The 22,916-nt window shown below is 38.1% G+C and overlaps 1 protein-coding gene across 1 annotated transcript; it reads right to left on the bottom strand.

Annotated features, from left to right (window-relative positions):
• Positions 1–3,649: 3,649 nt before the first annotated feature.
• LOC308667436 (acetylserotonin O-methyltransferase-like) lies at positions 3,650–22,916 on the bottom strand. The gene is made up of 8 exons (XM_081326647.1): positions 22,803–22,916; positions 21,287–21,461; positions 12,476–12,605; positions 11,959–12,027; positions 11,389–11,507; positions 8,042–8,182; positions 7,747–7,869; positions 3,650–4,073 (listed from the first exon to the last, which is right to left on the bottom strand). Exons 1-8 carry the CDS (start codon positions 22,872–22,874, stop codon positions 3,865–3,867), a joined length of 1,038 nt encoding a protein of 345 aa, XP_081182773.1. The 5' UTR covers positions 22,875–22,916; the 3' UTR covers positions 3,650–3,864.

Raw genomic sequence — 22,916 nt, 5'->3', positions numbered from 1 at the left:
GTTTTTTGTTGCTATTGCTTCTGAACATACATCCTAGTTTCTTCCACATTTTTACAGACTTTTAAAACACTGAAAAAAATCATCTTCCCTGCCACCTGTCTCTCATAGTGCTCCTGATTGTTGCTTAAGCTAACTTCAGACATCCCACAGTCTAAATTACTGTGGTTGTCAATGGGAGCTACTTGGTACCCAGTCTTTACTGTAGTTATTGCAAAACTTGTTTGGGTCTTCTCTTGCTCCCTGCCCTTCTCATTCATGAAAGAAAGGAAAGTTTCACTAGATATTTCCTGTATAAACCACTCTACCCATGTCCAACTTTTCCTTTTAGGAATGGGTCCCTTCTTTTTATCCCCATACCTTGCAAATCTCATTCCACATGAATGCCTTCAACTGCCCTCCCATTATCTTCTTGCCACTGAAGCAGAGCTTTCCTTTTCCCCCTGGCAGAAGGGCTGTAAGGTCTTCTTCTTTTTTGTCTTATTCGTGAATATGTGTTGATTTCTGTCTTGTGTAATGTTATATTCTTCAGTATTCGGGGGTATTCCTTGATTGCCGTCTTATTCTATGCTATTAGGTTATATTTTCTTGTATTGCCTGTTTGGACCCTGAAACACTACCTTCATTAGAAGATTCCTCAGAGGCTGATGTGACTTTATTCCTCTTCCCAGAACACAAATTAGTGAGAGTTGAAGAATTTACAATGCAACTGTCATGGTTTTACCTTAAAGAGTCTTTATTTTGAGTAGCATAACATCAGCATTAACATAATTGAAGCCAAAAATTAAATTCCCCTCCCCTTAGCACATAGTATCAAAGCACAAGTCCCTCCTCCAATTAACAGTCATAAATCATATTCCCCAATTAGCTTGAAGCACAGGCTTCCTCTCCAGTTCTCCAGCTCGCCAATTCTTTATCAGCTCTGGTTTCAACAACCTTGTTTCTCATGCTAGGTTTAATGTTGTTATGTCTAGCTGGAGTCTCGTTCACATCCCCCCCTCCCAACATCATCTAACTCTAAAAGCAAACGGTAAAAAATGGCTACATTTCCATCTATTGTCAATGCAAAAACATCCGACGTAAGCAGTGTTGACAGCAACAGGACATGCTGCACAACCTCTACAGCATGAGAGTCACAGGGAGAAAGTCATTTGTGACAGAGAATATTTTCTTGAAGGGGCCCTTGGTGCTCTCTGAGCTTGCTTGTTTTCTTGCAGATGTTTCATTACCCTAACTAAGTAACATAATCAGTGCTAGTAAGGAGTGCTATTGCTGTCAGTTTATATTCTGTTGTCTTGCTTGTCTGTGTAGGTGGGGACAGTCTTAGGTTCTTTAATTGGACTGTTTACTAATAGCTCTTTGGCAGTTTCTTGATTGGGTTATTGCTTACTTGACTGTTGGTCTGAAGTTGACCTTGGAGTTTTATCTATGATGATTTGAGTGCTGATAACTGGTGGAGAGGTGCTGGAGTCTTTTTCTCTTTGGGGCTGGTTGATTGTCTCTTTGGCATAGTCTTATCAATATTGTTAATGTCTATGTGTCTATTCATGGCTGATTTTTCAGAGAGCCAGGCTTCTAGAAATTCCATGGCATTTTTGGATTTGGCCTGGTCTAGGATTGTCCCAGTTTCCCAATTGAAACTATGGTTAAATCTGTCTATATGTTGTGAAATTAAAGAATTTTCAGCATGGCCATTTGACTGCCAATTGGTTTTTTCTTATTTACCATCAATGACTTCTAAAGGGAGTGTGTTGACTCTAGCTAATGTACATTTGTCATATGGATAGTTTGTTAAAGACTGACAATAGATTGGTCATAAAAGATTGCTTTGGGGCTAAGCTAATACCTTGCTACTGCTCTGTGTCAAGGATTCTCTTTTTCAAAGACCTTTTCACCTGATCATATCCCATCCTTTGTATGTCCTCATTAGAGGGAAACAAACCTGGGAACAATAGTCATTGTCAGGACCCACCCCAATCCACGTCTTAGGAAGACAAAACCTCTTGGAGTCAGTTCTAGTCCAAGAGGAATCTTTACTAGGACATGCTTGGTTGTGGGAATACAAGACAGGACTTAGTATAGTTTTACAAATTGAAATTTTATAAAGGGTACCCAGTTCAACCCCCCTTCCCTCAACCCCATTTGGTCAGCCCCCATCCTTCTACTTTGTGTCATCCCTTTCATGGGGAAAAAAGGAACTTCGAATCTTTATGGTTATTGCCTTCTTCCTCTCCAGAATTAAAAGAAAACACAAGCCAGATACCTTCTTCTCTAACCCTCCCTTTTGTTCCCCCCAGTTCAAAAGGTTCCTTTGGTCTTTGAAATAACCTAAGGCAGGCTGAATCCACATATGCTCCTCCTTCCTCGGGAGATGGCAGAATCCATAAAGGGGGGGGGGAATAATGTTTTAAACATACATTTATGAATGTGATATAAATGGATTCTGACAGTCATCTTGTGCCAAACAGATGAGATCCATATTCTTGCAACTCGGTATGTGAGAAGGTCCACCAAGGTCATCAAGAGCTAAAAGGCATGAGTTATTGCTATATGCCCCACAGCTATATTTAGCAAATATCACACTGTGGTCTCTCTTGATGTGGTTCAGTCAAGGACCCCAGTTTCTGATGTACTTTGTCTATTAAAATGATCAAAGCAAGTTCTTTATATTATACATTCTGGTCACTTTTAATAGCTTTAAATCCCTATCATTCAGCTGTTATATAAAGCTGTAAAGGTATCATTTTGATCCTTTCCCCCAGAAATAAGGTATCTGGGACTGGAACACCCTCAAGTCTATAGGCTGGAAAGTGCCCCAAATAATGGAAAAATCAGTTGGCAGGAATAAATTCATATGATGTGGCATAAGGCTAGAATCCAGCTCAAGGCAGATCGAATTGTATTTATCTTTTTCTGATTTGCTACCTGGTTATGATCAGAAAGCAAAGAATGAGAATAAATAGTCTCATAACAAAGCCATAGAGTTTGTGAACTTCACTGCTGTATCTGGAGAACTGGAATATTGGATGAGATTTGTTTATGGAATAGCTCTTTTATGAGAATATCTTAGGGGTATAGTGTATTTGAACAGAGACCAGGGCACAATTCAAACACTGTCACAATATGAAAATTAGTTTATTGACAGTGATAGAAAATAGAAAAGCTGAAACAGTGGTGAAATTATAAGCCGTCTTTAAAATTAATTACTATTAATAGGATACAGCATTAATGAGGTTATATTACTGACTGGGTTAATAGAGATATATTGAAAAACATAACTAGGGGTAGAAAGAATGTTTCTGAAGTTATTTCACCATGGCCATTATCTAAAAACCTTGAGTTCCCAGCATTAATTGTTAATTTCCTTGTGGCTAGGCTTGCATTTTTTATTTACCGGTACCTTGTTAGCAGCTATTGCATTCTTTGTGTTGCAGAATTTCTAGAGCTTAATTGCTTTTTAGAGGGGCTAAAAATATTGAATTAGCAAAGCAATATGTGCGGGCTAGAGTCCTGATCCAGACCTTTCAGATTTTCTCTAATACTCTGTTGTTTGTTTAATGTGTGTAAGTAGATTGTCTTTGTATCTCGGCATGGGAAGAACTAAAGATCTATAAGGAGATTAATTTTCATCATATGATAAGAATTTCCTCTCTTTATTGCCCAGAATTGGATTTCAGGATTTTTGCAGCCATGATTGGGGATCCCTAGTTATAGTGAAACATTTTGTGATAAGAAAAGGATCAGCTATGTAATCTGTGGACTCTGGAAGAAGAATAGAATATAACAGTGCCTGTAATTAACAAATCAAATCTTTCAATTACTAAAATTTCCTCTTAAACATTCAGCAGAAAGGAATCAGGGGCAACATCATTTTCTTCCTAAAATAATATGAAAGAGGCTTCCTTTCTTTAACTCAACTTCTTGGAAACCAGCTTTGCGGAGGAGCACATTAAACTCAGTTGCTGACCGTTCTCTCCCTTCAGTAAAGAGCATCATTATCAAGGAGTAGAAGTGGGCAGTTAAAGGCCCTCTCCTGTCTTCATCGAGAAGCATTTCCACTATTAAGACACCGCCACCTGTTTCAAAATATATTTCAATGATTTGGAGGTGAGAAAATATTGTTATTTATTTCACATCCCAATGAATATTACATAATATTTTGAAAATGCCCCAATTTTGCGTTATGAATCCTTCTTTCAAACGTGTCATATTTATTCCTGCCAATGGTCAATACAAACCAATTTGTTGTTGTTCTTGGAAATTTTGTTAATTTGGAGATATTTTAATTATTCTCCAAGGCTTTCCTCTCAATCTTCTGTAGAAATTGACCATTAATGATTTTCCTTGCCAAAATTCTGTATTTCATTATATCATATCGTATCGTATCATATCGTATCGTATCGTATCATATCATATCGTATCATACCATAAAGGTTTCCCCTGTCCAGTTGTGTCTGACTCTAGGGGTGGTGCTCACATCTGTTTCTTACCCAAGGAAGCCAGCCTTGTCCAAAGATGGTCACAGTGGTCATATGGCCACTGTGACTACAGTATATGCTTAGGTGTACAGAAAGCTGTCACATTCCCACTGAAGTCGTACCTATTTATTTGCATTTGAATGCTTTTGAACTGCTGGGTTGGCAGGAACTGGGGCAAGTAGCAGGAGCTCATCCCATTGTGTGGCATTTCATCATATCATATCATATCATATCATATCATCTCATCTCATCTCATCTCATCTCATCTCATCTCATCTCATCTCATCTCATCTCATCTCATATCATATCATAAAGGTTACATTCCCACTTATTTATCTACTTGCATTTGAATGCTTTTGAACTGCTGGGTTGGCAGCAGCTGGGGCAAGTATCAGGAGCTCATCCCATCGTGTGGCATTCAGATCTCAAACTCTGGCTGTCAGCTTTCCAGGTAACAAGCTCAGCATCTTTAACAACTGAACCATCACTCCCCCAAATATTACATCAAAATATAATATATCAAAATTCATGTTTTGTTTTTGGTTATTTTATATATACTCAGCCAATGCATACTCTACTTCTTCGACAGTTTGTTTGATTTGACGTATAATCGATCAATATTATTATGGGGTCATAAGGCATAGTAAATAGTCATCAGTTTTATTGTTTTTCAGTTCAAATTGTCCAGTTCAGCTTAGGTAAAGGTAAAGGTTCCCCCGCACATACGTGCTAGTTGTTTGCAACTCTAGGGGCCAGTGCTCATCTCTGTTTCAAAGCCGAAGAGCCAGCGCTTGTCCAAGGACATCTCTGTGGTCATGTGGCCAGCATGACTAGATGCCAAAGGCGCACGGAACGCTGTTACCTTCCCACTGTAGTGGTCCCTATTTTTCTACTTGCATTTTTACGTTCTTTCGAACTGCTAGGTTGGCAGAAGCTGGGACGAGTAACAGGCGCTCACTCTGTTACACGGCACTCGGGATTCAACCCACCATACTGCCAACCATCTGTCCAGTCAAAATTCCAGCAGTATATGGGCTAGTTTTGATGGTGTTTCCACCTTTCAATATTGTCATTAGCAATTTTCTCATTCTTTGGATGTATTCTTTACAAATCAGATTTTTAACTTGTACATCCTTAATGATATCCAATTATGTTTGTGGTGTTTGGCTACACAGTCAGTAGATGTTAGACTGGATTGAGTGTTTTTATGCACCTATTATCCACCAAGGACCTGTTGTTGGATGGCATTAAATTATTATTGTTACAAGTAAAATTTCCTTTTGCAATTTGGTGATTTTGTCAATGCTAATGGTGTTCAAATGGTGCTTCAGTGGTATTAGGATTGTACCTAAGGTGCCTATTATTGTTGTTATTTTCTTTGCTTTCATTTGCCACATTCATTCCACATCTAATTACTGGTCTTTGTATTTTGTGATTTTCTCCAAGTCTTTCTGTTCTGTTTTGCTATCTGCAGGTTCTGCAAGGTCCAGTATCCATACATTTTTGGCCTTCTTATCAGGGATGGTATGTAGCAGGTGTTTGTCTATTGGAATTCTAATGTCCCAGAGTACTTTAGCTTTTGCATTTTCCATTACTTTTGTCTATTTGGGGTCAGTTCTTGCTTGTAGCAAATGGTATTTCTTGCACATATTACAATGCACCATTGTTGCTACTCTGCCATGCTGTTATTTGTATTCAGTCTGTGTGATAGTCTTGCAGCAACTAACTAGGTCAGGGGTAGGCAACCTTGGGTCTTTTATGACTCATGGCTCAGGAATTCTGGGAGTTGAAGTCCACGAGTCATAAAAGAGCCAAGGTTGCCTACCCCTGAACTAGGTGGTCCACTGTTTCTTTAGCATTTTTGTAGAGTTGGCAGTTGCTATCTGTTGCTATCTTCTCAATTCTGGCTTTGAATTCATTTGTTCTTAAAGCTTGGTCTTGTGCAGCCAGAATTACCCCCTTTATCTCTTTATTCAATTTTCCTGCTCTTAGCCATTGCCAGGTCTTGTTATCTGCTTTGCCGGATAGTTTATATTTTAGTGTACTGGCTGTGTAATAGTTTGTCTTACCATTTCTTTGCAGGTAATGTTTGAATTACAACCACAACTGAGCACAAAATTTCCATTGCTAAGCAACACAATTCTTAAATGAGTTTTAGCTTATATATTGCCACAGCTATTAAGTGATTCGCTACAGTTGTTAAATGAATCATGCTGTCATTAAAGAAATCTGGCTTCTCCATTGAGTTTGCTTGTGAGAATGAGCTAGGAAGGTTACAAATGGTGATCACATGACCTCCAGGCAGTGCAACTATTATAAATACATGCCAACTGCCTAGTGCCCAAATTTTAATCACATGACCATGGGGATTCCACAATGGTCAAAAGTTGAAAATTTGTCAAAGGTCACTTTTTCCAGTGCCTTTGTAACTTTGAACTATCAGTAAATGAATGGTTGTAATTCCAGGACTTCCTGTATTTGATCCCTCTTACAGTCCACTTTGGTATCTCCAGTAAGCCCTCATGATGTACTAGTTTCAGTGTTTCCTTATCCTCCTTCATATATTCTTCCAATGACCTTTATTCTTATACAACTATCTAGTGTACTTGCAAAATTCCATGCCCGCCTATCTTCCTTCATAGTAGAGTTTCTCAGTGTTGGCGACCACCAAGCTGGTAAAGGTTTCTGTAATTTGCATCTCACCATATTTCTTATGGGAGACTCCTCCTTTGTCTGACTCCTCTGATGAGACCTGTCCAATATGGTTAAACTTCTGGCATAGCTCTCATCTTCATGAGAGCATAAAGCCCCACAACCACATCATTGTAGTGCCTTACTGGGTTGTTATTATTATTATATTTTTCCACTATAAAGAAGATATTACTTACCAACTTAGTCATTTTTGCAGCAAGTGTAGAGAGATTGCTAAAACATATATCTAGGCAGTAGAGGCCACGAAATAGTAAATAGTCACAGGGTCACAATGAGAAGTCTTACTCATTTGTACCACAGCCACTAAAATATGAATGAATCTGATCTGCACAACATAGGCCCTTTGGGTTATACAGAAAAGATAGCTGCAAGAATCACTCTAGAAACACATTTCTTTTCAGCACTGCAGCTGAATTACTTATTCTAAGATGCCAGCTGAAGGCCCAGGAAAAGTGAATTTGAAATGACCCTAGACTTAGGGCAGTCCAAAACATGAGCCAAGTATGAACTTTGCCAGTTCCCTAGCAAATTTAACTTTTCGTGATTAAAGAATACCTACCAGGTTTGCAGGCCTGGTACACTTTGCATAACAGCTGCAAACAACTCTCATCTGACCAGCCATGCAGAGTCCTGGCCAAAATGTACAGGTCTGCTTCAGGAATAGGATCTTTAAAAAAATCACCTACAAAAAATAAGTAAAATCTCATTTAGTACCATATCTTCCAGATTATTCTGACAGAATAATCTGTTTTCTCTTTTTTAAAAAACACAGAATACAGTCTTTATGTGAAAGTTTCTTGTGCTTAGCAAAACATGAATTCAACCCACAAGGAAGATTGCATCACATCTTTTACCTGCATGGAAAGTGATCTGGGTCTGTTCTGAAGGAAAACAATGGTTCTTGGATGCTTCCACTATTTCAGGAAGGTCAAAAGCAGTCACAGTACATTTTGGGTAGAGTGAAATCAGTTCCTTAGCTAAGCCACCAGTGCTTCCTTAAAGAAAGAACAAAATGTAATTAAGTAACTGCAAAACAAAATTTTGTATATGTCCAGCCTTTTTCTCTGAAGCTACCCTACCTATCATTTTTCTAAGCTATACATGACATTAACTGGAATCTAATGATTTTAAAAATGAGACAAACATCTTCCAAATTTGCTATGCTTCATATCATCGAAAACAAATACTAATAGGGAAAAAGAACAGAGACTGAATCAATTGATTCTCAACTTTCATATGCTATGAGAATTCCTTAGGATGGATGCACTGAATATTCACAATGATCAAAAATAATGTCTTTTGATGCAGTTTAAAGAGACAAAAACTGAACATCATCTCAAAGGGCACCAAATTCCACATCATCTTCAGGGCTGCGTCCTAGGTCCACTGCTGTTGACCCTGTTCACTCATGACTGTTGTGCTAGGTTTGCCACCAACCATATTGTAAATTTCGCAGATGGTACAACAGAAGTGGGCCTTATTCATGATGACAATGTGGAAGCTTACTGCAAGGAGGTTGAGGGGTTGGTGAAGTGGTGTAAGGAAAACAGCCTAGTTTTAAATACTGGAAAAACCAAAGAGATTATTGTCGATTTCACAAAAGGCAGGAACAGCCACACTTCTCTGTGCATTAATGATACACCTGTGGAGATGGTTTGTTGTTGTTAGTTGCGAAGTCGTGTCTGACACATCGCTACCTTTTAATTTCTTGGCTGCAGTCCCCATCTGTGATGATCTTGGAGCCCAGGAAAATAAAATCTGTCACTACCTCCATTTCTTCCCCATCTATTTGCCAGGAATTGAGAGGGCCAGATGCGATGATCTTGGTTTTTTTAATTTTAAGTTTCAAGCCAACTTTTGCACTCTCCTTCTTCACCCACAACAAGAGGCTCTTTAATTCCTCTTCACTTTCTGCCATTAGAGTGGTATCATCTGCATATCTTAGGTTGTTGATATTTCTCCTGGCAATCTTAATTCCAACTTTGATTCATCTAACCATGCATTTCTCATGATGTGCTCTGCATATAAGTTAAATAGGCAGGGCGACAGTATACAGCCTTGCCGGACACCTTTCCCAATTTTGAACCAATCAGTGGCTCCGTGTCTAGTTCTCACTGTTGTTTCTTAACCCACATAAAGGTTTTTCAAGAGACAAATAAGATGGTCTGGTACTCCCATCTCTTTAAAAACTTGCCACAGTTTGTTGTGATCCACACAATCAAATGCTTTAGCATAGTCAATGAAGCAAAAGTAGATGTTTTTCTGGAACTCCCTAGCTTTCTCCATGATCCAACGTATGATGGCAATTTGATCTCTAGTTCCTCTGCCTCTTCGAAATGCTGCCTATACTTCTGGTAGTTCTTGGTCCACATACTGCTGGAGTCTAGCTTGTAGGATTTTAAGCATAACTTTAGTAGCATGAAATGAGTGCAATGGTGTGATAGTTTGAACATTCTTTGGCACTGCCTTTCTTTGGAATTGGAATGTAAACTGATCTTTTCCAATCCTGTGGCCACTGTGGAGTTTGCTGGTAAATTTGCTGGTAAATTGAGTGTAGCAGTTTTACTGTGTCGTCTTTTAAGATTTTGAATAGCTCAGCTGGAATAGTGTCACCTCCACTAATTTTGTTGTTGCTCAGCTTTCCTAAGGCCCACTTTACTTCACATTCTAGGATGTCTGGCTCAAGATCAGTGACCACCTCATTGTGATTATCAGGGACGTTAAGCTCATTCTTGTATAGTTCTTCTGTGTAATTTTTCCACCTCTTCTTAATCTCTTCTGCCTGTGTTAGGTCCCTGCCATTTAGGTCCTTTATCGTGCCCATTTTTGCATGAAAAATTCCCTTAATCTCTTCAATTTTCTTAGAAAATTTTCTCTGGAATTCTGCATTCAATTGGGTGTATCTTTCTTTTTTCCCGCTTGCCTTTTGCTTCCCTCCTTTCCTCAGCTATTTGCAAAGCTTCCTCAAACAGCCATTTTGCTTTCTTGCATTTCTTTTTCTTTGGGATGGTTTTAGTTGTTACCTCTTGTACAATGTTGCAAGCCTCTGTCCATAGCACTTCAGGCACTCTGTTTATCAGATCTAATTCCTTAAATGTATTTGTCACCTCTACTGTATATTCATCAGGGATATGATTTAGTTCATACCTGAATGACCTAGTGCTTTTCCCTACTTTCTTCAATTTAAGCCTAAATTTTGCAACGAGAAGCTCATGGTCTGAGCCACAGTCATCTCCTGGTCTTGTTTTTAGTGACTGTATAGAGCTTCTCCATCTTGGACTGCAGAGCACATAGTCAATCTGATTTCTGTGTTGACCATCTGGTGATGTCCATGTGTAGAGCCGTCTCTTGGGTTGTTGGAAAAGAGTGTTTGCTATGACCATTGTATTCTCTTGACAAAAATCTGTCAGCCTGTCCCCTGCTTCATTTTGTACTCCAAGGCCAAACTAGCCTGTTATTCCAGTTATCTTTTGGCTTCCTACTTTAGCATTCCAATCCCCCATGATGATAAGGACATCATTTTTTGGTGTTAGTTCTATAAGGTGCTGTAAGGCATCATCGAAACAGACAATTTCATCCTCTTCAGCACCGGTGGTTGGGGCATTCCTTCTCCAGTGGATCATGTATTGTCAAAACACTCTGCTATGACCTGTCCGTCTTGGGTAGCCCTGCACAGCATAGCTCATAGCTTCATTGAATTACGCAAGCCCCTTTGCCATGACAAGGCAGTAATCCATGAAGGGGTGGAGATGGTTACCAGCATGAAATTCCTGAGTTTGCTAAACTAACGAGTAGGCTGGCTTAGTCGCTCAACAGTGAGAAACTGGTGAAGTGAGCACAGCAGCACCTGCACTTTCTGCATCCATATGACCAAAGCTCATCTTCCTTCCTCTATTCTGACCACTTTCTACAGGGGGACGATTGAGAGCATCCTGTCATGCAGCATCACAGTCTGGTTTGGAAGCATCACTGCTTCAGACAGGGAGGTGGTGCAGAGAGTGGTGAGGTTGGCCGAAAAGTTCATTGGCAGTTCCCTCCCTCCCATCCAGGAAATAGTACAGAAGTGTTGTTTGAACAGGGTCTGTAAGATTATCTGGGACACTACTCAACCTCTTCACAACCTGTTTTCCTTATTACCTTTTGGGAGGAGGTTTCTTGGCCCAACATGTGAAGTAGATGGGAAAGCACAGGTGGTACTTACCACCCAGATCGTAAATGAGTGGGAACTGGGACAGGTCAAAGGCAGAAAGCACTTCTCTTCCTACCACAGGCCAGAGCTCATTCATGAAATTGGAGAAGGTTTCTAACTCTTCCTTTGAGCTAGAATTAAAACAAACATCATTCAATATAACTTTATAAAATGCTATTGTTGTTATTGTTTTACATATCTATTTATGTTTGTATGAAATGAATTCTTTTTACAGCATTACTTGAATGATGCTGATCAGGAGTTGGAAAAATCTGTATGTTATACATGAAACTGTGCTACCATTTCAGTGGAAAACATTATAATATTCTTGAAACAAAGCACATTCGCAAAGGTGCTCTAACTGCAGACCTGTGCTTTGTATATCAACAGAAATGCCTGGTCAGTTAGATCTGCCATAACTAGATTCCATTGCCATAAAAGACAGGTTGAATATGGTGAAAATGATGGGTCAAGAAAATATGATAGAGAAAATAATGACAATGTGAAGGTTAATCATATTGATCAGTTGCTCACAATACAATTACTCTATTTAATGACCATTCTCTAAAATTATAATATTACCTGTAAATGACCTCAAAAAGCTTGTTTGAGGGAGAGCCATATATTGATGAAATCTGATTTTTTCCTTTCCTAAAAGAATTTTTTAAAAGTTAGAAAAGAACAAGACAATCATGCTGGCATGATCCTGAATGTCTTACAGTATTTTGATAGTTCAGAATTTATTCTAAATGTTTCATTAAGCCAGTTTTCTTCCACTCTCTCAACTACAATGCGGTATGATCTAATGCATCTCTACCAAGAAATAAGCTATAAAGAACAACAAGATGGTAAATTAGGTTGCTTACTTGAAGAAACTCCCTGGATGAAGACAATAAACTCAACCCTCTATTACTCTTCTGCCTTTTAAAGTTACGAATCTTTTCTTATTTTCTATTTTGGAAAAAGTTCTTTTAAACTTTTTAGTTTAAAGAAAGACATGGGGGAAATCTTAATTCAACAGGCTTATGAATTCATATTTGATAGATTTGTAGGGGGGGGGGAAAGACCAATCTTTTTGTCTTCTGTTGGATTTGTTTACCTCACAGCATCAGGCAAATATTGCATTGATCGATAGATAAATTCAGAATAGAACTTCATGGAATAATACTGAGACTTTGGGCTTGATTTGACCAGGTAGAGATTGGCAAAGTCTGTGTTTCCATAAAGATCTAAAAAGAAACAAAAAATAATGGTAACTGTCTTTCAATTTGCTACAGGCATACTTGCATGATTGTCTTAAAATACTTTAAAAACAAATTATGCTGTATTTATGTCAGGCATTTCACAATAATATGAGAGTAAATTTGGTGAAATGGTTAAGACATCACACTAAAAACTTGGACATTACAGGTAAAGTAGTCCTCAACTTATTACCACAACTGAGCCCAAAATTTCTGTTGTTAAGTGAGATATTTGTTAAATGAGTTTTGCCTCATTTTACAGCCTTTCTTGCCACAGTTATTAAGTGAATTGCTGCAGTTGTTAATTTAGTAACATGGTTGTTAAGTGAATCTGGCTTCCCTATTGATTTTGCTTGTCAGAAGGTTGCAAAAGGTGATCACCATTGGGATGCTGCAACAGTCATCACTAAATGAAATGTTGTAAGTCAAGGACTATATGCAGGGCTTTTTTTCTAAAAAAGAAGGTGCTGGAACTCCGAGGTGCTGTCACTGGGAGCGATGCCGGTGTCTGTAAGAACCCCCTCTTGCTATGGCATTGCCGCCTGTCCTTTGCACCACCACTCCCACGGCTTGGAGCCACAGACCATGAGGATTCTTCTCCCCACAGCCCCCGTGGGGATTCCACTCCCTGCAGTTGCCACACTACAGCCCATGCTGAGCCCCCACCAGCTAAAGACGCCCCAGCCACGGAGTGCTGCATTGGGCCACCCGGCGTCTCCAGCGCCAAACAGCTGATGGCCTCTGGCCCTGGCACTCATTCACTTACTGCCCCGTTGCTTCCAAACACAGTAAGTGAGTGAGCAAGTGGCATTTGGAAGCATTTAGAAGCAATGGGGCAGTGAATGAGTGAATGGGCAAATTGCATTTGGAAGCATTTGGAAGCATTTAGAAGCAACTGGGCAGTAAGTGTGAACGAGCAAATGGTGTTTGGAAGCAACAGGGCAGTAAGTGAGTGAGCGAGCAAGAGGCCTTTGAAAGGGACAGAGTGAGTGGGGAAGAGACTGAACGAGGTGCCTTTGAAAGAGACGGAGGAGTGAGTGAGAGCAACTGCAGACTTTTGTGAGCAAAGTGTGAGTGAGTGGGGGGGCTTTTGCGAGAGAAGGGGGAGAGAAAAAGGGAAAAGTGAGGGGGAGAAGGGAAAAAGAAAAGGCACTGTCTTCAGACTTCCTCTGTTGCAGGGGTAGAAGGAAGCATTAACATTGAACCTCAACTTTTTACTTTTCTATAACATTAAAAACTAGCCATTTCTATAATAGCATTTTCAGGAGACATTATGGGTGAGTGAGTGAGAGAGAGAAAGAGGTGAGATTCTTAACTGAAATGTACAAAGAATATGGAAGATCTATGCAAGGACTTAATGTGGTTTTGGAAACACTTCCTGACACATAACGTCAGCTGACATTTAAGGCTGAGTTGGTGTCTTTCATTTTTTTTAATGTGGCTTGTTTGAACCTGGAACAAATCTGTTGTTCTTTGTAGTTTTTGTTTCCAAAACTTTATTTCTTCTGAGCTAATGTATGGTTCACTTTTCCATTGGATGAACCAATTCTGTTTCTTGGACTTTTCCTTCTGTTATTTTTCTTTGTGAGGTTTTTGTTTTTTGTTTTTCTTTTTGGAGATATCAACTTTTAAATGCAGTGTGTTAAAGCAATTCAGCACGGATTTTTCCTTTTTTTCACAATACAATAGCCTCTCATTATAATAATTGAGAGCCAGGGTTGCTAGCAATTGTAAGGGCTGAAGTTAATTTAAAGGGATTTGATAAAGTAAATCATAGTCTCCTTTTTGATAAAGTGGAAAAAATGGGCTTAATGGCCCCACTGTGCATGGATTCACAGTTGACTTCAGAGTCATCCTGGTGAGATAGTCAGCATATGAATTTAATAAATAACATTTTTTTTCAAATGCCCCTATCAGGAATTGAATTTGAATGAAGTTTCAGAAAAGCAAATGTTCTGTGCTGGTGGTACTAAGCTCCCAAAGATCTAGCATGGGATAAATGAATTCTTCCTAATAAAAAAAACTTCCTGCCTTTTTCTAATCATCATTTCTTCCCTACAGAAATTTGAAAAGTAAAACAAAGTGAAACAAACCACTACTCCCTCCATGCAGGGAAAATTTTCTTGAGTCATACTTGGATATCCTATTTGCAAATAATATCTTACTTACCTAGTTGAGATGGTGTGTTTGGGGAGCAGGGAGGAGTGCAAAATTCCTGCCTTCGCTGCAACTTGCCTGTGCAACATTTGCCTGCCGGGTCTTTTGGCAAGCTCAGCAGCAATTCCTATTGGCTTTCGAAAGCCAATAGCATAGCTGACTCAGGAATTCTGGGAGTTGAAGTCTTTGAGTCATAAAAGAGCAAAGCCTGCAATAGGCTTTCGAAAGCCAATAGCAGCACAGCTTGTGTAAAAGCTTCTTTTTTTTGCAAAAAAGGTGCCGGAATTCCATTCTGAGCGTTCTATGAGGAAAAAAAGCCCTGATTATATGTATAAGCTCATGTTCCATGTTAAGCATGAAACCAGCTGGCTGACCTTGGGCTAGTCACATTCTCTCAGCTCTAGGAAGGAGGTAATTGCAAACCCCCTCTAAAAAACCTTGCCACAAAACCTACAGCAATCTGTCTAGTAATAAATAAATAAATAAATAAATAAATAAATAAATAAATAAATAAATAAATAAATAATAACAACAACAACAGTTCTAACAGCAAATGGGGAGAACATTGGTGAAATCAACATCAGACTAAGAATCTTCCAGGACTCACTTTCACCACTACTGTTCAAAATCGCATTAATTCCATTGACAATATTATTATGAAACACAAAACTGGGATACCACATCTCAAGCCAGCATGGCAAGATAAACCATCTACTATACATGGATGACTTAAAACTGTATGCGAAAAGCCACATTGAACTTGAATCAATACTCAACACAGTTCAACTGTTTAGCAGCGACATCAGAATGGACTTTGGACTTGGAAAATGTGCTATATTATCCATGAAATGAGGAAAAATGGGAAAAATAGAAGGAATAGAACTGGGAAACGGAAGTATTATTAAAGCACTAGCAAAGGATGATGGTTACAAATACCTAGGCATATTGGAAGCAGATAACATCTTGAATGGAAAAGTCAAAGAGTCAACACAAAAGGAATACATCGGAAGAGTCCGCAAAATACTAAAACCAAAGCTGAATGCCGGAAATATAATTAAAGCCATTAATACATGGGTAGTCCCAGTGATACACTACCCAGCTGGAATTATCAACTGGACATTGGCAGAATTGGAACACCTAGACTGGAAAACGCGTAAACTTTTGAACATGTGCCATGCTGTACATCCACAAAGTGACATCGACAGATTGTACCTGCCAAGAAGAATAGCGGGCAGAGGGCTACTGCGAATCCACCAAACTGTAGAAGTAGAAAAATGAAGTTTGAATATCTATGTAAATCAAAGTACAGAAAAATTGCTGCAGGCTGTGAAAACAAAGAGCATTATCAAAATAACAGAAACAAAGGGAGAATATAAGGAAAAACGGCTGGATGATAGATTAAATAGATGGAAACCCTAAGATTTTTTATAATAATAATAATAACAAAAACAAGAAGAAGAACAAGAACAACAAGAACAAGAAGAAGAAGAAGTTGGAAGGGACCTTGGAGGTCATCTAGTCCAACCCCCTGCTCAGGCAGGAAACCCTATACCATTTCAGACAAATGGCTGTCCAGTTTCTTCTTAAATACTTCCAGTGTTGGAGTATTCACCACTTCTGGAGGCGGGTTGTTCTACTGGTTGATTGTTCTAACTGTCAGGAAGTTTCTCCTTAGTTCTAGGTTGCTTCTCTCCTTGACTAGTTTTCATCCATTGCTTCTTGTCCTGCTTTCAGGTGCTTTGGAGAATAGCTTGAGTCCCTCCTCTTTGTGGCAGCCCCTCAGATATTGGAACACTGCTATCATGTCACCCCTCACCCTGCATGGACAACATTTGAAAAACATTGAAGGAAAATTTGATAACAACCTGACATGGGCATGCCTTAAGATGCAAACCATCAAGAAAGAAACGGAAGGCTTAATATTGACTGCTCAAGAACAAGCACTACAAAGTAATGCCATGAAAGCGAAGATACAAAAATCTACTGACAATCCAAATTGCCGACTTTGCAACAACTGATTACAAAGCTAGACATGACTGAGTTGCTAAACTAATCCACTGGGCATTGTGTAAAAAATACGACTTGCCTGTGTCTGAAAAGTCGTGGGAACATAGGGTGGAAAACGTTGTTGAGAATGCGAGGGTGAAGATCTTGTGGGACTTTCGAATCCAGACAGATCGCCATTTGGAACACAACATGCCAGATATCACAGTTGTGGAGAACCAAAGCGTATAGCTGATTGATATCGCTGTACCAGGAGATGCCAGAGTTGAAGAAAAAGAACATCAAAACTGTGCGATCATGGATGAAATGTGTAACAGTGATACCCATTGTCATCGGGGCACTGGGAACTATGTCCAAAAACTTTGCAAAATACATCAAGAAATTGCAGTTTCCTGCAATAACTCCAGCAAAGCTACAAAAAGCTATGCTACTCGGAACATCTTACATTTTAAGGAGATACCTGGTTGATACCTAGGATGCTGGCAGCAGCCTGTGTCAACCATTAGTGCCAGCCAATTTGAGTGTTCAGTTGACTGAGGTTCATGTTTTATGAATAAAAGTTTTATAATAATAATAATAAAGGCAGAATATAAGGAAAAACGGCTGGATGACAGATTAAATAGATGGAAAACCAAAGCTTTGCATAGACAGCATGAAGGAAAATGTGATAACAACTTGACATGGACATGGCTTAAGATGGGAACCATCAAGAAAGAAATGAAAGGCTTAATACTGGCTGCTCAAGAACAAGCACTACAAACTAATGCCATGAAAGCAAAGATACAAAAATCTACTGACAATCTAAATGTCGACTTTGCAATGACAAAGTTGAAACTGTTTCACATCCAGGGCTTTTTTTCTCATAGAACGCTCAGAACGGAGTTCCAGCACCTTTTTTGGATGGAACCTTGTAGGGTAGGCAAGGCGGGTTGTATGACATGTGTGAGTTCCGGCACCTTTTTCTTTTACAAAAAAAGCACTGTTCACATCTAATATGTGAGTGCAGCAGAATCATGCAAACTGATTACAAAGCTAGACATGAGAGAGTTGCTAAATTAATCCACTGGGCATTGTGTAAAAAATACGACTTGCCTCTGTCTAAAAAGTCATGAGAACATAGGGTGGAAAAAGTTGTTGAGAATGAGAGGGTGAAGATTTGTGGGACTTTCGAATACAGACAGATCACCATTTGGAACACAACATGCCAGATATCGCAGTTGTAGAGAACCAAAGCATACAGCTGATTGATATCACTGTACCAGGAGATGCCAGAGTTGAAGAAAAAGAACTGGAAAAAATTACGAAATATCGTGCCCTGGCCATCGAAAATGCACGATTATGGATGAAATGTGTAACAGTGATACCCATTGTCATTGGGGCACTGGGAACTATGTCTCAAAACTTTGCAAAATACATCAAGAAACTGCAGCTTCCTGCAATAACTCCAGCAATACTACAAAAAATTGCGCTACTTGGAACATCTTACATTTTGAGGAGGTACCTGGTTGATACCTAAAATGCTGGCAGCAACCCGTGTCATCCATCAGCGCAAGTCAATTTGAATGTTCAGTTGACTGAGGTTCATGTTTAAATAATAATAATAATAATAATAATAATAATAATAATAATAATAATAATAATAACAACAACAACAACAACAACAACAACAACAACAACAACAACAACAACGGTGCAGTTAATCTTGATTTTTAGAGGAATAAAACTGATCCCTAAAACAAAAAAGGCTCCATATAGTAGGATATTCTATAGGTCTGTTCCATTGTTAAATCAACATTTTTTAAAAAAAAATACTTGGGCAGTGGAGTATAGTAAGTGTATTTGTAAATTATAATGTTTTTCTTGACAAACATGTATTTATGTTGTTGACTAAATTATTATTAGCATATTGTATTATGCTAACAAACATACACACAAACCCAGAATTCCGGTTTGCCGATGCGGCCACCATGGATGTCTGGAAGGCGAGCTCCATCTTCTGCATCCAGTTTTATTTCGATAGGGGACCCTGGAAAGGGTCGAAAGTCACCCTGTAGGTGCAACCAGCAAGGAGGGGATCCCCGCTTGATTGCAGGAGGGCAGTAGCCCTTCCACTTCACCCTGGGCAGCCCTCCAAACCGGCAGATGAAAAACCGGCCATAGCAATATGGCTCGTCCCTAGGCTGCAGACAGCCGAAGTTACATTTACCACCAGGCAATTTATAAAGCAGCATGGATGAGACTGGGTGAGATCCACCTCTCTTAAATCTTAACTATCTTTTTTACCTGCATAAGCTGCTTAAAGTACTTTTCCCCTGTGGAGAGGGAAGGGAGATTTTATCCCTCCCTCTAGATACAGCGGCAACTGACTATCCAGGGGAGTTTAAAATATTGAAAGAATAACTTGATCCAAATTGGAATTTTATTTTTCAAAGTTTGTGGACTAAAAGATTTTGTACTCTTACTGAAGATTTGGGTTTTTATTTATAAAAAAGAAACAAAACTGAAAAGATTATAAAAAACTTTGGATTTAAAAGAAAACTTTAAATTATAGGGGTGGTATCTTGCAGCTAAACCTGATACTTCAATTTGTTATTGCTTGAAAGGGGCTTGGCCAGTAGCCCAGACAATAGATAAGATTTATGCAGCCTTGAGATATCATCTTTGAGAAGCTCATCTGTGTTCCATATTCAGTGACAGATTTTTATTTGCATTCTCTGATTGTAAAGTTTTTAGCTTAATATACTACTAAAAATATGGATGAAGATCAGGAACAGATTCTCTCTATGCGAAATGCAAATCATCAAACTATTCTTACAGACACTGATGAAATAAGAGGTTACAGAAAAGAACAAGGTCAGCCTAGATACACAAACTCAAGCTTTGATTACAAGTAAAAATTCAACTACACAGAATATAACAGAAAAAGTGGAACAATTAAATATCATGACAAAAGATCAAACTGATCAACAAACACAGTCAATGGAAAACCTAGAAAATGGACTGATAATCAGAGAATGTCGATTGGTGGCCCCCAGGGGGAGGTCCTTCTCTGTGGGCGCCCCGGAGTTATGGAACGGTTGCCAGTTGAGCTCCGGATGGCGCCCGACCTTCGCTCCTTCCGTTGCGATCTGAAGACATTCTTATTTGAACAAGCCGGCCTGGCCTGAAGGGGGATGGGTTGGGTTTTTATGTCATTTTTAATATCTGTATTTATTGTTTTTTAGCTGGGCATATGTTTAATTTTCTTTTAACTTTTGTATTTTTGTATTTTTTATATATCTGCCCTGTTCACCGCCCTGAGTCCTTCGGGAGAAGGGCGGTATATAAATAAAATTATTATTATTATTATTATTATTATTATTATTATTATTATTATTATTATTATTATTATTATTATTATTATTATTATTATTATTATTAGGAAAAAGGAAAACACTTTCTACATAAATCAGAAGGAACCTGAGGATCAAGAAAAAGAACAGACTGAAGAGGAGATAAACAGTTCAGGACAACTATGTTGAGAAGGAAAGATAGAGAACCATTCTGTTAATCCTCTCATAAAATTGGCGACTGGATGGTTTTTTTCTACATCAAACAATATATAACAATACAGGGAGATTTGTTTGATGACTGAAAAGCACGAACATGGAAGATGATTTGGCAAAGAAAGAAAGCTAGAATAAGACTGAAGAAAATTGGAGTTTTGACTTATTCATGAGAATTAAAATAGAATACACTCAAATAGATAAGATGTGTACTTTGAATATTAGATTGTTATGAGTTGAGATAAACAAAACTTTGGTTATTTAAAACTTAGAAGTATAAATATTAACAGTTCAATTTGAACATTTCTTTAGTTATAAAGGTCAAATGTAAAGGTAATTAAGATATATATAAGCTAAAAACCGATCGATGTATGTAATAAATATGTTTTTACTTAACAGTAATAATAAAAATTAACTTAAATATGAGATAGTAGATATAAAGAGAAAAAGAGAGGAAGTATTAAATGTTGAAATAAGAGAAATTTGGGTTATTAAATTTAAGATATTTGGAAATTACTAGAAAATAAGAATATTATATTGTATTATTAATTAGTTGATGTAAGATGGTGAGAATTTAAATAGATAAGACATGTATCCTGAACATTACATCTTGTGTTGAATTATGATAAAGGGAACTGGGGTTATTTAAAATTTGGAAATTATAAATATCAAACGTTAAATTTCAATATTAATGGGAAATTAAAAAATGAGAAAAACTAACCAAGATGTTGATTGTCTAAAGATTGAATGTTAAAACAACTAGATATGTATAAACTAAAAAGTATTGATAAATGTAAGAAAGTTATTTTTATTTATTTGATATAATAAGAATTGTATTAATTTAAAAATGAGACAGTAAATACTAAGGGGAAAAGAGAGGAAACATTTAATGTAATAGTTTGAGATCTGTACATGGAATAATTGTTGGCCATTTCATTTGCTTTCCGCTTCTCATAGGATTACCTTTTCCATCTTTCCACTCCAGTGTTAGGAGCTTTAACCCCGCACAGGCCTCCAGCAGCCTCTGCATCCCGATGGTGCTGGTGCTCAAGCATTCAGCAACAGTTGTGGAAGACAGTGGTTCCCTAGACTCCCTCAGCAGATCGAAGACACCCAGCTCAGAGGCAGTGGAAATGACCTAGGAAGAAGCAGAGAGCAAGAACAAAAGCCGTGGCATTCCTCTCAGTTTGCATCCAAACAATCCCAACATCTATTTGTTTACTGAAGAAAGAATCAAGCAGGCTTACATATGTTAAATAGCCCCACCAGCTCTTAAACAACAAAAGGCATTATGTAGACAGCCATTCATTTGTGGAGTGACATCCCCTCTGTGCTGAATGTGGGTGTACTAACACCCATAAAAAACTTATATTCCTTTCTTGTACAATTCTGGGCTTTGCTCAATTTATTTATGGACTTGTTCAGGCAAATCTTGATGGCCTCTAGGACCACGACTGATGATGTGTTCAACCACCGGAAAGGAAGGTAGTCAGAAAGAACAGTATCCTTGGTGGAGAAGAAAGGATTCAAACTCCAGGTTTTTTATATGTACTCTATGCTATTATAGAAGACATCCAAGAGGGGAATAAACTGAAGAAAAGAATATGTGTTCCTGCCTGGCTGAATATGATACATTCCACTGAGGAAGCAAAGTTTTATGGCAGTTACAAAAATAATGATTCTGCTTCTTTTTTGCCGCCATAATAATTTGCTGAGTTAAAAAGAATGTTTAATGCTTTATGAAAAATTATTAATTAAACCAATACAAGAAGAAATGTTGAACCTATCTATTATAGGTTACTGCTAAGCTTGTAAGCCGCCCTGAGTCTTCGGAGAAGGGCGGGATATAAATGGAATTAAAATAAAAAATAAATAAAAAATAGTAAACATTGCTGAAACCCCACATTTATTATTCAGAGTTTCCTTAGAGAAATTCAACCATAATTTATCAAATAAAAGGAAATCTCAAGATTTAGATGCAATATTACCATAGATATAGATTTTGTTGCAAGATTAGAGTTAAAAATGCAGTATACTGTCACTAGATGATTTAGTAAATTGCCTGGAAATTTTATTCAAGGAGATCAATGTTAGTCCTTGGACATGCAACTCTGCAACAAACATGAAGCTATAATCATCTTTGTAGTTAAAAAGCCAAAAAGCGTTATTAAAAACTAATGAGGAATTTACCTTATTACACCTATCATGGTGTAATAAAATTTTATAAGTTTATTTGGGCCCATTTTAATTTCTAATTGGCAAAAGAAGAGCATATTTGAACAAGGAAAGTATCTACTGAAGCCAGTTTGTTCAAAAGACACAGAAAAGAATCTTGCAGCAATTTAATAGCTGACTTTTCTATTACAACATAAACTTTGGTGATTCTATTGTTTTCAAATCATTAAGAAGCTGAGAAATGGAGGGTCTTTTATACTTTCAAAGTTGAGAGTTCTTATTTGGAGGTATTAGCCCACCTTACCTTGAAAGTTACAAATGAATGCTGGTATCTAAACAATGTTTGGATATTTTCAATTTCTTCTAGTGAACTCATTGTTCTTGGCGTCTCTCGTTGACCTTTTTTAGCCAAAACACT

This window comes from Vipera berus (assembly GCF_964194415.1).
Source record: "Vipera berus genome assembly, chromosome: 4".
NCBI lineage: Eukaryota > Metazoa > Chordata > Lepidosauria > Squamata > Viperidae > Vipera > Vipera berus.
Note: the sequence above shows the minus strand (reverse complement) of the source record. Positions and strands in the feature narration are given on the sequence as shown.